At 49.9% G+C, this 16984-nt stretch overlaps 1 protein-coding gene across 1 annotated transcript; it reads left to right on the top strand.

Annotated features, from left to right (window-relative positions):
* Positions 1–473: 473 nt before the first annotated feature.
* Positions 474–12826, top strand: ENC1 (ectodermal-neural cortex 1). Its single transcript, XM_084802722.1, has 3 exons — positions 474–885; positions 4552–6365; positions 10212–12826. Exon 2 carries the CDS (start codon positions 4565–4567, stop codon positions 6332–6334), a length of 1770 nt encoding a protein of 589 aa, XP_084658848.1. The 5' UTR covers positions 474–885; positions 4552–4564; the 3' UTR covers positions 6335–6365; positions 10212–12826.
* The last annotated feature ends 4158 nt before the right edge of the window (positions 12827–16984 follow it).

Here is a 16984-nt window from a genome sequence, read left to right as displayed (position 1 = left end):
CCGGTGCTGATGACCCCCAGCTTGGCCCTGGTCACTATACTGAGCATCCCGTGGGCGCGGGCACCTCCTAAGCGCAGGAAAGCGCCTAGGACTGCTTTCCCCTGCGGTAGGCACCCCAGCCCCCGAGCTAGTCTTGAATTGGATTGACTCAGAGAGGCGAAGACCCTTGGAACCCTTCAAACTTATTTTCTTCTCTGTCTCCGGGGGCTGCAGCGGCTCGTAACTGAGTGAGGGCACCCGCTTTGTCTCCGTGCACTCCCCGGCGGCCCCCTCCACCCCCCGCCCCGCCGCTTCCTCTCCGGATAACTCCCCCGACAGCTCTTCTCCAGCTCCTCCCGCTCCTGCCCGCGCCGTGGACGCGCTCCCATCCCCGCCCCCCGCTTCTGCAAGTCTCTTTGCATACGCGCCCCCTCCCGGGCGGGTGCCCAACTTATAGCCGAGCGCGCGGTGGCCCGGCGCAGTCTGCTCCTTCTGCTTCAGAGGCGGTGTCGCGACGGAGGCGCTGCAGAGCCCCAGAACCGACGCCAGGCGGCCGCTAGAACTCACGCCGCAGCCTCGCTCCCTCCCCCAGCGTGCAGCCCGCCTTCCTCCGCGGCGCGGCCGCCGCAGGCTCACTCTCCCCTGGCTAGGCGCGCGCCGGCAGACGCTTGGCCCGGCCGGGGCGCCAGGTCCACAGCTGCAGATCCGGAGGCCGAGGCGAGCTTCCTGCTGGAGCCAGCCCGGGAGCCACTAACCTGGGGCGCTGTCGTCTCTTTTTCCAGCGCTCTTTCCTTTCCGGCGATCGCCACCGCTTCCTGGGACAGAGACGCCCTTCTTCGGCTCGCTGCCGGTGACCGAGGCCAGAACCCCCCAGTCGGTTGTGTGCGGAGGCCAGTCGCCACTGCTGTAAGTTTCCCTTGCAGCTCCAGACCTGTTGCGGGCGCCCGGGTCTCTGGGACCGGTCGGCGGCGGGCTGTAATTGCGAGCACCGAGCCGGCGCCGGCTACCCTGCCTGTGGTTTAAGCCCAGGAACTGCTCTCGAGGCAGAACTGTGGCTGGAGCCGGACAGCGCTGGGAGAGCGACCTGCCTCTCCTCTGCGGTGTAACGCCCGGGCAAGTCTGCGGGAGTGCGAGGAGCCTAGTTGGGGGTAATATATATTATAATGTACACATGGTCCCGGCTCCCTGCAGCCTCCAGACAGCCCAGCCCGTGGGATCAGTTCCCCGTGGTGCATCGTTCCGGGTACTAGGGGACGGTGGGGGCCACGCGGAGACCTCCTCATGAGGGTACTTGACTGCAGCCCAATGAATGAAAACTGGTTCCTGAAAAACTAGTTTTTTTTTTCTCCTGCAAGCGTTTGCCTTTTAGAGTGACATTATTAATTTCAAAGGCTAGGAATTGGTGGGCGGGGTTGAGATGAAACAGTGAACTTGGACGTGTAATTTGGTGTCGCCTTCACTGGCATGCCCAGCTTGTTTAAGTAGCGTTGCAGATGTTGTAGGGGACCGTGTGGCGCAGGGCTGTTTTTGTAAACATTTTTACAGTGTCGTTTCATTATTGTCAGTAATGTGAGGGATTGAGAACATCTGTCTGGTTTTTTTTTTTTTTTTCTCTCTCTCTCTCGTGGAATTGAGATCAGGCTTTTAAAACCAGGAGAGAGACAGAGGTGCTCCCAAGAGTTGGGAGGCAGACAGCCTGTGCGTAAGCAGCAGTAAGTGAACCGAAGTTACTGAACTAGGAGCCCTTTTGATGTTCACAGTAATAGCAGTCTTTTTCTCTGCCTTCTTTGTAGATGCAAGTTAAGTATATGTGTGCATTTTCTTGGCCATTTCCTTAGCATGCAGATTTATGTCTCTGGGGGTCTTAAAAATGTTGGAAAGAATGAGTAATTTTTATGCTGAAGGTATGTTTAGTAACTGAATAAATTGTTTCTTGTGGATATTTTGATGTTTGCATAATTCAAAGTCAGAAAGCAAGTTGTTTGCCTTGGGTCATCAAAGCGTACCTTTTGTTTTAATCATACCTGATTGCAAGACGAGAGATTGTGACAGTGACATTCCTTTTCCAGTGGCTTGGTATCCAAGATGACAGGGTATACTCTCCTGGCTCCCTGGGGAGACCTAGAAAACACCAGCAGTGTAAACACAGGATGCAGTGTTGCACATCTCGTGTCCTGAAGTCTTCCAGACAAACTGTTTTCTTAAGTGTACACCTGGTTGTGAACGTTGCTTTATGCCACCCTGCGTCTCCTGTTCCTGGACAGGCGCTCCCGCCCTGAGGGATTCCAGCTCAGCCTGCAAGCACTTAGATGCTTGGGTTCCTTTCTTGGCTCTTAGCCCAAGAGGAGGCAGCTTCCTGAGACTAGACAATTATTTAGAGGTTTAGGCTTAAAGTCTTCCTCAAAATAACTCAGACTGAGAACACATTCATTTAAATGGCACCCGCAGTGGTAAAGCACGCAGGGTTCAAGTGCAAGGGAGTCTGAACACTTGATAAGCTTAGTGTATTCGTAGAGGATTGTTCCAGTGGGTCATTTTTCGGAACTCTCCACACTGGGTTAAGCAGGACTGGAAAATAGAGCCTTAGCTTGAGGGTAGGGATGATGCTTCGGTCCGCATCAGCGCTACCCACTGGAAATTTCTGGGTGCTTTGCACTGGCTTTGTAACACTGGAGCTTTGTAACTTTGATGCTTTCTTGTTTCTATTTGGCCTTGTTTACGCCTCATGAACAGCAACATTCCAAAACCAGAGGAAAACAAGTTACGTCACCTAAAGATACACGGGGTTTCAGAGGCACAGCAGACACCTACCTACCTACCTACCTTTGTTGTTTTTCTGTGCCAACTTTCACAGCTTGGAGGGAGGGGTGGACGGGGGGAGGGGTGTTGCAGTTATAGCTCATGAATCTGGTAAGTCATTTACATTTATTGATAATTCCTGGAATATAAATAAGAAGCATATCTGAATGATTGAAGGGGAAACTGAGGGTTTCAGCTGTGCCATATGTTCTGGCTTCTTGAATCAGAAAAGATACAGTAGCCAAGTACAAAGTCTATCCTTTTCAGCATAAACAACCTCCTGTGGAATCCTTGGGGTGGGGGCACCTTCTTAAGGCTGTATATTCTTTTAAAGCAGTAGAGGAGTGTTGTCTGAGGGGAGTTAATTTCAACTTATAAAATGGACAGTGGACATTTTCTACGTTATTGTCTCCTAGTTTTCCTACAGCAGATACCCAAACAGATAGCATTAGAGTCCACTGATATTGATACTTAGGAAAGCACCGTAGTTAGCCAATACATTCTACAGTGGCCCTACATGAACAATGGCTGTTAAAATACACACACAGGTATGTCAGTCACACACACACACACACACACACACACACACACACACACACACACACACACACACCCTGTGTGCTTTTAAATTTACACAAAGCAGTCTTTGCAGCTTGAACTCCCCATAGGCAGGTGCAGCATCTGCAGGTACATAACAGTCCTGCTGATGGAGTGTTTAATCAAAGAGGTGGGTCGATGCATCCTTTGTTCTTGTGGTTTTCCAAGAATTGGTATAGAGCAGGAAGAACGGAGAGACAGCTCGAGCTGCCTACTCGAAATATGCTTCCTTTTATGTGCCCAAGTCTTATTCTGGAAGCTGTCCAGTTTCAGGAAGATAGGAGGTAGTTGTGGCCAGAATCTGTCGTATGCTTTCACTGGGGCCTTCTGATCAATGTATGGAATTGTTTACATTCTGGTCATTTAGTGCTGTGGAGTGGTAGTGCTGTCTGGTTAGAAACTGTCTCTTTAACGTTGGAGTAGAAAGCCTGACCACTTCAGGGTAGTCATACGGATGCAGACTTTGGAGCTTACCAAAGGAACTCTTAATAGCATTTCTTTTTTGTTTTTGTTTTTTTGTTTTGTTTTGTTCTGTTTTGAAACAGGGTCTCTGTGTGTATCCCTGGCAGTCCTGAACTCACTTTGTAGACCAGGCTGGCCTCGAACTCACAGAGATGCATCTGCTTCTGCCTCCCAAGTGTGCTTGGGATTAAAGGTATGCGCCACCACGCCTGGCTTAATAGCATTTCTCATTAGTAGGTGTTCGGTTTACACGTGCCTTTATGTTACAGAGGGCTTCCAGTCCTCCGGACAGTCTTGGCATCATGAGAGCTGGGAGCTTGGCATTTTGAGTGCCCTGAAGTGAACAAGCTGGCCTAGTGCTGGCAACCTGAGAAAACGGAACCCTCAGCCTTTGCTGACTTACTTTCTCAAGAACCCCCCTATCCCAAATAAACCTGCTTTTGAGCTGTGCTTCTCTGCCCCCAAACCACCCCCCCTCCAAAACCACGTGTGGTTCAAATAGCTCAACAGTATTACAGGGAATGTCTTTCCTCCCAGGGACTTCTCTCTGGCTTTGTTCTGGAGTGGCCATACCCTCCTCAGAACAGTAGGCGACAGGACTGACAGCAAGGCTCTGCTTTCTTTGTCTAAGTGATTGTTGCTTTTGTGTTAATGCGGGCAACACCACCACCGGAGAGCATAGCGGTTCAATGGGTTCGCTTTGTTTTCTTTTAGGAGTTGCAACAAAATGTCAGTCAGTGTGCACGAGAACCGCAAGTCCAGGGCCAGCAGCGGCTCCATCAACATTTACCTGTTTCATAAGTCCTCCTACGCCGACAGTGTCCTCACGCACCTGAACCTACTGCGTCAACAACGGCTCTTCACAGACGTCCTTCTCCATGCGGGAAACAGGACCTTTCCCTGCCACCGGGCAGTGCTGGCTGCATGCAGCCGCTACTTTGAAGCCATGTTCAGTGGTGGCCTGAAAGAGAGCCAGGACAGTGAAGTTAACTTCGACAATTCCATCCACCCAGAAGTCTTAGAGCTGCTTCTCGACTATGCGTATTCCTCCCGGGTCATCATCAATGAAGAAAATGCTGAGTCGCTCCTGGAAGCCGGTGACATGCTGGAGTTTCAGGACATCCGAGACGCGTGCGCAGAGTTCCTCGAGAAGAACCTGCATCCCACCAACTGCCTGGGTATGCTGCTGCTGTCTGATGCCCACCAGTGTACCAAGCTATATGAGCTCTCCTGGAGAATGTGTCTCAGCAACTTCCAGACCATCCGGAAGAACGAAGATTTCCTCCAGTTGCCCCAGGACATGGTTGTGCAGCTCCTGTCCAGTGAGGAACTGGAGACAGAAGACGAAAGGCTTGTGTATGAGTCGGCAATGAACTGGATTAGTTACGACCTGAAGAAGCGTTACTGTTACCTCCCGGAACTGCTGCAGACGGTGAGGCTGGCCCTCCTTCCCGCCATCTATCTCATGGAGAATGTGGCAATGGAAGAGCTCATCACCAAGCAGAGAAAGAGCAAGGAGATCGTGGAAGAGGCAATCCGATGCAAACTGAAAATCTTGCAGAATGACGGCGTGGTTACCAGCCTCTGCGCCCGGCCTCGGAAAACCGGCCACGCCCTCTTCCTCCTGGGAGGGCAGACTTTCATGTGTGACAAACTGTACCTGGTAGACCAGAAGGCGAAAGAAATCATCCCCAAGGCTGACATTCCCAGCCCGAGGAAAGAGTTCAGTGCGTGTGCAATTGGCTGCAAAGTATACATTACTGGGGGGCGAGGGTCGGAAAATGGCGTCTCGAAAGATGTCTGGGTTTATGACACCCTGCATGAGGAGTGGTCCAAGGCTGCCCCCATGCTAGTGGCCAGGTTTGGCCATGGGTCAGCTGAACTTAAGCACTGCCTGTATGTGGTTGGTGGGCACACAGCTGCAACTGGCTGCCTCCCAGCCTCCCCCTCAGTCTCTCTAAAGCAAGTAGAACACTATGACCCCACAACCAACAAATGGACCATGGTCGCGCCACTCCGAGAAGGCGTCAGCAACGCTGCTGTCGTGAGTGCCAAACTCAAGCTCTTTGCTTTTGGAGGCACCAGCGTGAGCCATGACAAGCTTCCCAAGGTTCAGTGTTACGATCAATGTGAGAACAGGTGGACGGTGCCAGCCACCTGTCCCCAGCCCTGGCGTTACACGGCCGCAGCTGTGCTGGGGAACCAGATTTTTATTATGGGTGGAGACACAGAGTTCTCTGCCTGCTCTGCTTACAAATTCAATAGTGAGACTTACCAGTGGACCAAGGTGGGAGATGTGACAGCCAAGCGCATGAGCTGCCATGCTGTGGCCTCCGGAAACAAGCTTTATGTAGTCGGAGGCTACTTCGGCATTCAGCGCTGCAAGACTTTGGACTGTTACGACCCGACTTTAGATGTGTGGAACAGCATCACCACAGTCCCGTACTCACTGATCCCTACCGCGTTCGTCAGCACCTGGAAGCACCTGCCTTCCTAACGCAGAGCATCCTAAAGAAAGCACGCATGAGGTAAGAAAGGATAGCAGAGGTGGGTGGGCGGGGATGGGAGGCTGGGGGTGGGGAGGGAAGAGGTGAGCATGCATCTCAGCCTTCTAGCCTGAGTTTTAGAGGATGTGGAATGAGATGCACTGCCTATTACCTAGCTGACGTCGTACAGAAACTATAAAAGCCAAAGGCTTTGCATTCCTACAACATAACTGCTTCGCTTGGCCACCACTGCCACCCCCCTGTTTAACAAAAACCAGTGGTTCTCAGCCATCACTGGGCCTCAGAATCTCCCAAAGAGAGTTTCAGAATCTGCCCTTTCTAGAGACATTATTTTATTTGGCTGGGGTCGGAATCCAAGCATCAGTACCTTAAAGGGAGTTCCCCAGTGATCCCAATAAACAACCAGGTTGGGGGGAGGGCCCAGACTTCTGTTAGTAATTCCGGCCAGTGGTTGTGAAATGCTCGTTGTGTTCCTAGAACAGGGCCATGTGCGTCACTCGAGCATCCTTTTGATGCTCAGAACAACCCCTGGGATGTTACTGCTAGTCTTTTCTGTACAGATGAACAAACCGGACGCCTGTGGAATTTGATTTGTAAATTGTTCAAAGTCATAGACCTCAACTAGTGGTCAAGTTAGTAAAAAAAAAAAATCTACCGGGGCAGTCTGACCCCTAAGCACAAACGCTTGAGTATGCAATCAAGCTGCTACCCGATAAACTTGACCTTCATCTTGCTATCAACCCCGGGGCCACTTGGTTGATAGTCCAGTTTCACTTCTTCAAACCTTTCTGTGCTTAATAGGCTTTTAAAAATACCACTCAAAGTTTTTTCTAGTTTATTAACTCCAAAGTTGTATATTCGCATATTTTAAATGCCCTCCCTCAAAATACATACATTGCTTTAGAAGCATGTATTAGCCCTAACTTCATCCTTTCAGAGTTAATTAGTCAGCCTGATCCTATTGTTGGGACCAACAAAAGCTGTATCCTGTGTCATATATATATGAGTACATAATGCTGTCATGTATACATAAGAGTATATTATTCTCTTGGATCCAATAATTAATCAGCCGGCACAATTGGTGTCACAGTTAGCTCCTGTGAAACATCCCAAGGACTGGCCCTGGGAATTGCCTCAGCATCTGTGTCTCAGTTAGGTTCCTGTAGCTATGATAAACACCGTCATCAAAAGCATTCTGGGGGGAGGAAGGAGCTTGTTTCCTCTTACATGTTACCAGGTCATAGTCCAACACTGAGAGAAGTCAAAGTGAGACCTCAAGGCAGGAACCTGAAGGCAGGAACTGAAGCAGAAGGCAGAGAAGGATGCTTCTTACTGACTTGCTCCCTTAGCTTGCTCAGCCTGCTTTCTTAAGCATCCCAGGACCACCTACCCAGAGATAGCACCACACCTACAGTGGCCTGGCCCCTCCCACGTCCATCATCAATCAAGAAACAGTCCAAAAGGCATGCCTGTAGGTGGTACTAATTGAGGTTCCCTCCTCTCAAAGAACTCTAGCATTTGTTAAGTTGACAAAACAAAACAGCAACAACAACAATAAAACAAAACAAAAACTGGCTTAACAAAGGGCCTAGGGCCACACTGGTTTATTAACTGTAAGGGAAGAAAATAATGCTAACCGTGGAAAGATCACAGTGCAAACTCATTACCAGAGAACTTTTGCTTTCCTTAGGGTGTGGCACACCTTTAAAGGGGCCTTTGAAAGGAAGAAAGGGGGGGGACCCCAGAGTGGATGTAAGCTAAACAGAGGGGTTTCATCTTTTTGGCCTTTCTTTCCCACTTTTAATAGCACATTTACAAGTGCTGACCTTGGCTTCCCGTCACATTTCATCATTATTGTTTTCAACCCCTTGGCTGTCTTCTCCCAGCCTGTCCCAGCCAGCAGGGCCATGTTCCCTGGGCATGAGATTCCTCCAGAAGAGGAGCCACAGTCAGAAACCTCCTCCAAGGTGCAATCGACTGACAGCGGCCCACACCAAACTGGTTTGTGCGGCCTTGCTGGCATCTCAGTAATCCAGAACAAACAAATGCTCAGCAAGTGGTTATTTCACTTGCCATATGGGTGCATGACTCAACTCTCAAGCAGGTCTAAAGAACATTCTAGGCAAAAAGCGCTAATTAACAGACTCGACGTTAAGAGCTGGTCCAGAACCGACTGTGCAGTAGAGCTGGAAAAAATTGCTAGGGACCGTGGCAGTGTGTCAGAAGTGGCCGTTGGGAGGATGGGAAGCAAGGAAGTGAAGGGTGAGGCCAGTAGAGAGGTTGCAAGTATTAGCTATCTATTCTTTGTTTTAGATCTTTTTTGGACTTTGCTAAAGAGTGATTTCAACCACAACGTCCAGAAACCTGTTCTAATTCAGACAGGCGGGTGGCCCAGTCTAACCCAAGGCCAGTTGTATATTACAGGCTTCTCCTACAGTGAGACCTTGCTCTGATCTGCCTACAGTTCACTCTTTGTGTTCTGGCGACATTCTATTCCTTTGGTCCCTATTCTTCTGTTTTGGTCCCCCCTTTCTAGCCCAGAGTAAGTGTTAAGGTATTTGAACCTAATCACTTGCTTCCTGTCCCTGGGGAACAGAGCAAACAAAATGTTGCGTTACATGAAAAACAGCATTCTTCACCCTTGGTACCCTGGACAGAAGAAGAGTCAGGGCACATACAAATTGATCTTGATGGGGCCAGCTTGCTGCTTTTAAAGGGTGACATGATCAAAGCCACTCTTTCCCGTTTCCGGCAGAGAGAATGATGGCTTAACCTTCGAAAGTTTACTATACACAAGACGATGTTAAAAAAACACTTAAAGCTGGGTGCAGTGACATTCAGACATGCTCCCTGAGTGTCAGCACTGACCTCCAGCCTAAGTCCTTTGATTTCTAAGTGCTGGTGCAAGCTGAATTCATTCATGGTTGGGAGACACCTTCCCAGGTCAGAAAACTCACCCACTGAGGAGAACTTACCCTGCTGCTCAGTCAGTGGATGCGAAGGCAGAAGAGAAACTTCTATCATTTTCATGTGATTTTGTGCTGTCTTTTGGCCTCTGCCTGAGGGATTGTGGACTTGTGTTTGCCTTGTTTCTTCTTTTAGAATCCCCCCACCCCCTTTTTTTTCTGTGTGAGTTGGCCATGCCTTGAGATATTATGCATTACAAGATACATTCTTCTGGCCTAATGCGGACATACAGGTTGCAGGGAGGTGGGGCTAAGGAACATCCTGAAGGCTTGAATCACCGTCAGACACCCGCCAAGAGAAACAACTAGGAAGTGACTCACACTTCTGAGCACACACAAGCCAAAGAGAAGAATTTGGTGCAATTAATGAGTGGTCCTGCAAAAGTTCCCTTTGTCTCTGCTTGGAAAAGATAGGGTGCCAGTGAGTGGTGGAGAGGCGTTGTAAACTATGGCCCCCTGACATCTCTGAAAAGTCTAACTTGGAGTCTTTATGACCAGTGGGCCTAGGGGGCACCTCCTTTTCTCGACTCCCTAGTGATTATGTCACAGTAGGTTCTCCTTCCAAACATTGGCAACAAGGTAGCAGCTTGTAATAGCCTTGACAGGTGTAGGCTTGGATTTGAACATACTCATGTTGAAGGGGGAAAAAAAAAAGAAAGGCCCTTTGGACCTTGTTTTGTGGGCTGACCCCACATCATGGTACCAACCTGCTGTGTGTGCATGCTTTCTATTGAGCTTGTAAGTCAGACCTTCTGGAACAGTCTTGCCCAGCTGTGCCCTGAATCTAAATTTTTCTAAATTGTGGGTTTAATAGCAAAATGTCTTTAAAAAAAAACCATGACCTATTACAATCCTTCATAACCTTTTTGTCTTGTTGTTTTCTTTTTCTCCCTGTTTCTAGTTCCCTCTGACGCATGGTGAAATGATAGGTTTCTGCTTTGGAGAAGGCAAGTTTAATGAAGAGAAAGAAAAACAGGAGAAGTTGCTCCGAGACTCCTCGAACACCATCGACTGCACCTTGTGAACACTCCGAAGTGGACATGAAGGAAAGGGGTGGGGGAGGGGCGGGTGTTTTTTTTTTTTTTCCCCTTCCCAATTGCAAGTAGCACATGGTTTAAATACGAATGACTGAACCTGTGATCTAGTCCTTGTCTGGTAATTGTGGATTAATGTCAGCGTTAATCAGCTCCTCAAAGGGAGAGAAAAGCTGGGCTTTTCCCTCGCTGTACCTCATTCAGCGTTTGATTTCCACGGCTCCACCATTTATGCGCAAGATTTGAAATGGTTGTCAGCTTCCTCTGAAGACTGAGCTTGAAGCCTCCGGGCCAGCTGCTGCTGGAGCCGCAAAGGCAAACAAGGGTCAGGAGGGAGGCTGGCCTAGCTGACTTAAGAATTGGGAACCCCAGGACTCTCTTGCACTCTTCTCGAAGGGGTTGTGGTGCCCCCAGGAACGTCTCTTGAACAATGGGGACATTGTTGGTAGCTGTTTGGGTAGATGCTCTTTTGCTATTTATAAGTGACTTTAAACCTTCTCTTGGCTGTTAAGAAATGTGTTCTAGACCCTAACTATTTATTGTTTGCGGCCTGCATGCTGAAACAGTGCTTGCGTTGTCTCCACGTGGACCGGCGTATGTGGATGGTCGTATGTTTTGCACAGTTTGTAGTTGTTGATGTGCTTTGCTGCACACACACACACACACATAAGGAGAAAACTGGGGGGCTATAGTTTTGAGGATAAGTAGAGGGTGGGTGGGGGAGGGGCACATTTGGGAGATGTTGGGACAGGGACAGATTCCAAGACAAAAAGGAAACTTAAATTACATCCCAGAGGCAGAGAAACCATGAAGTCACCGATTCTAGACGGCCCTTTCCTGAGGTCACACTGATGGCGGGTCTCCTAAGAGCAGGGTACTGCCCTGCCCTCCTTTCTCCTGTCTGTCTGATTTACCTAACTTTGGTCTCAGCTGCTGACACTTGGAAAGGACCAAATTACTTTGTAGCATTTCCTCCATTTGTGTAATATCCCGAAACCCTGGGGGAGATTCCAGAGTAGTTCTGTATATATAAGGCAGAGGTGACGCCATTGTCCAAAGCTTATTTATTTATCTATTTATTTGCCATAGGTGAATAACACCACCAATGGGGAAAAAAACTAAAGTGTGTCCAGTGTAAACAAAGTCACTGACCACACCCCTTAGCCTGCACATGGCTCTTGGACCTTGATTTAGAAAGGCTGGAAATTCTCCCAGGAAAACACCCATTTTTGATACAATGTAAACTTCAGCGTTCACCCTAAGATACATGTTGAAAGAGCTCTTAAGACGGAAGTGAGGTAGCATTGGGTCACACAATGCCAAAGTCTGTAAGCGGTGGCCCATGGAGAGGTCTTCCTGTCCTGTTGGAATCAGTTGTGAATACATTCTTTGCTCCTCCAAGTGTTTATTTACTGAACATGTGCAGTGGTAGGTGTTAGTGCTGGACCACAGTGGGCACTTCCCCAGGTGGCTGGGGAAGACCAGAGCTTGCAACTCTGCCTGCTTTGATTCCTAGTTCTCACAGTGTTGTACTTAAAAAAAAAAATAGGATTTAAGACAGATAACCACCTTTACATTGTGAGCGTGTTTGCCTTGTCTAATGACAGATAATTCCCTAATTTCTCTCCACCTTAGTACTTTAGGCTAATTGTATATGTCTGTCTGTGCCATGAGTAAGCGGACTATATTTGGACCAAAATAACAAGTGAGCCGTTGGACTGAAAGCATCGCAGACGATTCTGGTAGTCAATTTCTAGTCCCTAGGTGTATTCTAAGCAGCATAAGTGTCTGATATTACCCTCGTGGTATCTGTGTGGTTGTCTTGTAGCTGTCCCGGCTCCATAGTTGATGATGCAAATCTGTCTCAAGATGTGCCCACATCACTGCTGCTGCCAAGAGCAGGGAGAATTTTCTGCAGCTGTTTCAAAGTGGTGGCCTATCCCTTGAATCCTCTATTAATTACTGTGTGAGCCGGAGGGAGCTGCACCACAAGGGTGGGCCCCTGGCCCGCAGGGGGAACTTTCTAGACTCCTGCCTCTTTCAATTGATGTAAGCATTTGGGCTTGCTACTTGACCGTTCTCACCCTGTGAAACGGCCCACGCTTTGAAGCAAATACAATTCACAGCACAGCACACACAAAAACCTTGGCGTAAGACAGGGGAGGTTCCTCTTATTTTGTGAGCCGGTTGCCTTAGAAACGGATAACAAAGGGCAGCCTTCCACTTCTGGTATAATGGCAGAGCCTCTTTTCTCAGGCTTGACACCTGTCTGAATAAGAGCGATTAGAACTGCATAATATCCCTCTCTTGGCTATTGAATATGTGGTTCACGCACCAAACCCCGTAGAAGCTAGGAAATGTTCGTGTTTGTATGTTCTTGTTTGCTACTACTACATTTTTTGAGGTTTTGTAAAACTGTTATTATTTTTTTTTTCACAATGTGAAACTGAAGGTCAATAAATTATTAGAGATTTTCTCTTCATTGTATGTGTGAGTTTTATTTGACAGCAGTGTAATTTCAAGCATTGGAAACCTGTTTTCTCATTTAACCAAAATGAAGTTTATCTCAAGTGTTTTCTAAATGTTTCATCTCACCATTTAGCACCTATTTCATGAAAAGAGTTGTGAACATAAAAAGAATCATTTGTGTGTGTGTGTCTCCCTCCCTCCCTCCCTCCCTCCCTCCCTCCCCCTCCCCCTCCCCCACCCTTTCTTCCTCCTTCTCTCACTCTCTAGCCTTATCTGGCTTATAAACTCTCAAATGTAGACAAGGCTGGCCTTGAACTCTGCTCCTCCCATCTCTGCCCCTGTGTGCTGAAATCATGAGAGTGGATTCTCTTTAAGCAAAGCAGAGTGTGCATCATGTCTGTGTCACTCGTAACCGGAATATTAGAATCTAGACTTCGCCCCTTGGTGGGTTGTACTTTGGAGGAGAGCTGTTGGAGGAGAAAGGGTGGCGCCTGGTCTTCCCCCCCTGTGCTGACACTGACGCCCCACTCAAGTTGGAAGAGTGTGTCAGTCATTCTCTGAAAGGGGACAGAAAGCCCTGCGTGACCTGCAGGCACACACTTGGCTGCCTCTGCGTTGACAGCTGGCCCTGTGTGGAGCCAGATGATGCCTCCTGCCCTCACTTACCACGGCTTCATGTCACACTGATGACCCTTTATCACTTGGGCCAGGCCCCTGATTGTTCCTGTGTGCCCAGCAATGTTGGGCACAGTCTTTCCCTGGCCAGAAACTAAATGCTACCTAACTGGGACTCTATAGTGCCATGAGTAGGCATTATGCAGTCACAACTGCTGGACTTTGACCAAGGTGCCCGCAGAAGCTTTGAGTCGACAGAAGGCCCAGTTGGTTCCATGCTGGGTGAGGCTGGGGAACAGCCACGCTTTTGGGAACACATGTCCAAGCCTTCAGATTCCAAAGGCGTGGTGTGTATGACCTGGGAACCCCAGTGGTTAGCTCGAGTATGACAACAGATGACAGGGAGGCGGGAAAGTTGGCACAAATTAAGTGCAACTTAGAAGAGTAGAGAATAATTGCTCGGGAGACTGTTACGGGCAGCACTTTTAAAATTGTGGGTGAGCATGTGCGTGCATAAGCCTACAGTATGCACGTGTGTGTGCTGGAGGACAACCTCACATGTTGTTTATCCACAGGTGGCCACCACTTGGTTTTTTCCAGGTGGTCTTTCACTGGCCTGGGGCTGGCTCACTAGGCTTCACTGCCTGTCCAGTGAGTTCCAGGGGTCTGCCTGTTGCTGTGTCCCCAGCTCTGGGATTCCAAGCATGCACTACTGTACTTGGCCTTTGAAGAGGGTTCTGGGGGTGGAACAAGGACTTGTGTTTGTATGGCAAGCACTTTACCTACTGAGTCATGTCCCCAGCCCTGGACAGTTTTTTTTTTTTTTTTTTTTTTTTTGCTGTACCTCAGCTGGGACACACGGACTGTACCTCAGCTGGGACATAGATTGTACCTCAGCTGCAACATGGGGACTATACCTCAGGTGCAGACACGTGAGCTGTAGCTCAGGTGGGACACATGGGTGTGTCAGGTGGGACATGTAGGCTGTACTTCATGTGGAGACGTATGGGCTGTACCTCAGGTGGGACACGTGGGCTGTACCCCAGGTGCAGACATGTGGGCTGTACCTCAGGTGGGACACGTGGGCTGTACCTCAGGTGGGACACGTGGACTGTACCCCAGGTGCAGACATGTGGGCTGTACCTCAGGTGAGACACGTGGGCTGTACCCCAGGTGCAGACATGTGGGCTGTACCTCAGGTGGGACACGTGGGCTGTACCTCAGGTGAGACACGTGGGCTGTACCCCAGGTGGGACACGTGGGCTGTACCCCAGGTGCAGACATGTGGGCTGTACCTCAGGTGGGACACGTGGGCTGTACCCCAGGTGCAGACATGTGGGCTGTACCACAGGTGGGACACGTGGGCTGTACCCCAGGTGCAGACATGTGGGCTGTACCCCAGGTGGGACATGTAGGCTGTACCCCAGGTGGGACACGTGGGCTGTACCTCAGGTGGGACACGTGGGCTGTACCCCAGGTGGGACACGTGGGCTGTACCTCAGGTGGGACACGTGGGCTGTACCCCAGGTGCAGACATGTGGGCTGTACCCCAGGTGGGACATGTAGGCTGTACCCCAGGTGGGACACGTGGGCTGTACCCCAGGTGGGACACGTGGGCTGTACCCCAGGTGGGACACGTGGGCTGTACCCCAGGTGGGACACGTGGGCTGTACCCCAGGTGGGACACGTGGGCTGTACCTCAGGTGGGACACGTGGGCTGTACCTCAGGTGGGACACGTGGGCTGTACCCCAGGTGCAGACATGTGGGCTGTACCCCAGGTGCAGACATGTGGGCTGTACCTCAGGTGGGACACGTAGGCTGTACCTCAGGTGGGACACGTGGGCTGTACCTCAGGTGGGACACGTGGGCTGTACCCCAGGTGCAGACATGTGGGCTGTACCCCAGGTGGGACACGTGGGCTGTACCCCAGGTGCAGACATGTGGGCTGTACCCCAGGTGCAGACATGTGGGCTGTACCTCAGGTGGGACACGTGGGCTGTACCCCAGGTGCAGACATGTGGGCTGTACCCCAGGTGGGACACGTGGGCTGTACCTCAGGTGGGACAGGTGGGCTGTACCCCAGGTGGGACACGTGGGCTGTACCCCAGGTGCAGACATGTGGACTGTACCTCAGGTGGGACAGGTGAGCTGTAACCCAGGTGGGACACGTGGGCTGTAACCCAGGTGCAGACATGTGGACTGTACCTCAGGTGGGACATGTAGGCTGTATCCCAGGTGGGACATGTGGGCTGTACCTCTGGTGGGACACGTGGACAGGTGAAGATGCTTCATCTTACTAATTTTTCACTGTCAGACACTAGAATCAGCTCAAACAAAACCATTTCAACAACTTCTGGCTGCACGGCAGCAATCCACCCACAGTGGTGAACCGAGTGGTGCTTGGAACGTCACCACTGTGGACTGCCAGGAGTCTGACGCGCTTCTCTCTACTTTGTCTCCCTGGGCTTGGACCTTACTTCTCATGATCACAGAATGGCAGATAAATCTCTCAGAATCCTATCTGCTTTCTGGGGAGTCAGAGTGAGGCTAAAGAGGAGGAATATTGCTGAAGAAGTGCTCTCTTTTTCTTAAGATAGTAATGGTTTGTCCAATACGGAACACTTTTGATGTCTTGGTAAGAACCAGGTCACCTGAAATACCAGGATGAATGGCTAGAGAGAGAAGCCCTTTCTTAGGAGCCATTTGCACCATCTGATTTCACCAGCAAGGTACAGGGACAACAGAGAAATGACACCGTGAGCGCAGGTTACCCACCTGACTAAGCAGAGCCACTGCAAACTGCAGCGCTGTTGATAATGTCCTGTCTGGGTACCATGACAAACTGAGGATACTGCTAGCGATGAGCTTGATGGCCACGGAGTCATGACAGACATGACAGACTTAGAGACATGCAGCCATTTCTCGTCATCTCTCAGCCTCGGTTCCTCCGTCCTGACGTAAGCGTGACCAACTGTCGCAAACAGCAAAACAAAGCTGCACAGTATTTAAGAAAAGCGCCAAGCTCCTGCTCGGCACATGGTATGTTCTCAGTCATGTCCGGCAACACACTTGGGAGGAATACATGAGTGCATCTCAGTGTGTTAGAACTGGCTGGTGAGGTGAAGGCTCTGCACTCTCGTGGCTTGACCTGTCCTCACAGCTACCCTTCAAGTAGCCTCTGTGATTGCCCCCCTACCCAGTAAACAGGGGGAGAGAGAGAGAGAGAGAGAGAGAGAGAGAGAGACAGAGACAGAGACACAGACAGAGAGAGAGACAGAGAGAGAGAGAGAGAGAGAGAGAGAGAGAGAGAGAGAGAGAGAGACAGAGACAGAGACAGAGACAGAGAGAGAGAGACAGAGAGAGACAGAGAGAGACAGAGAGAGACAGAGACAGAGAGAGACAGAGACAGAGAGAGACAGAGACAGAGAGACAGAGAGAGAGACAGAGAGACAGAGAGACAGAGAGAGAATATGTAAACGAAGACTCCTAGGAGGTTGATCAGTATACTTAGTAATATACTAAGCCAGCCAAGCCTCTTTGCAAACAGTCTTGGAG

Source organism: Acomys minous (assembly GCF_964271855.1).
Source record: "Acomys minous genome assembly, chromosome: 11".
Lineage (NCBI taxonomy): Eukaryota > Metazoa > Chordata > Mammalia > Rodentia > Muridae > Acomys > Acomys minous.
Note: the sequence above shows the minus strand (reverse complement) of the source record. Positions and strands in the feature narration are given on the sequence as shown.

Bases quoted from the DNA above. Each gene is read 5' to 3' on its own strand.
- ENC1 (XM_084802722.1), top strand. From the start codon at position 4,565: ATGTCAGTCAGTGTGCACGAGAACCGCAAGTCCAGGGCCAGCAGCGGC.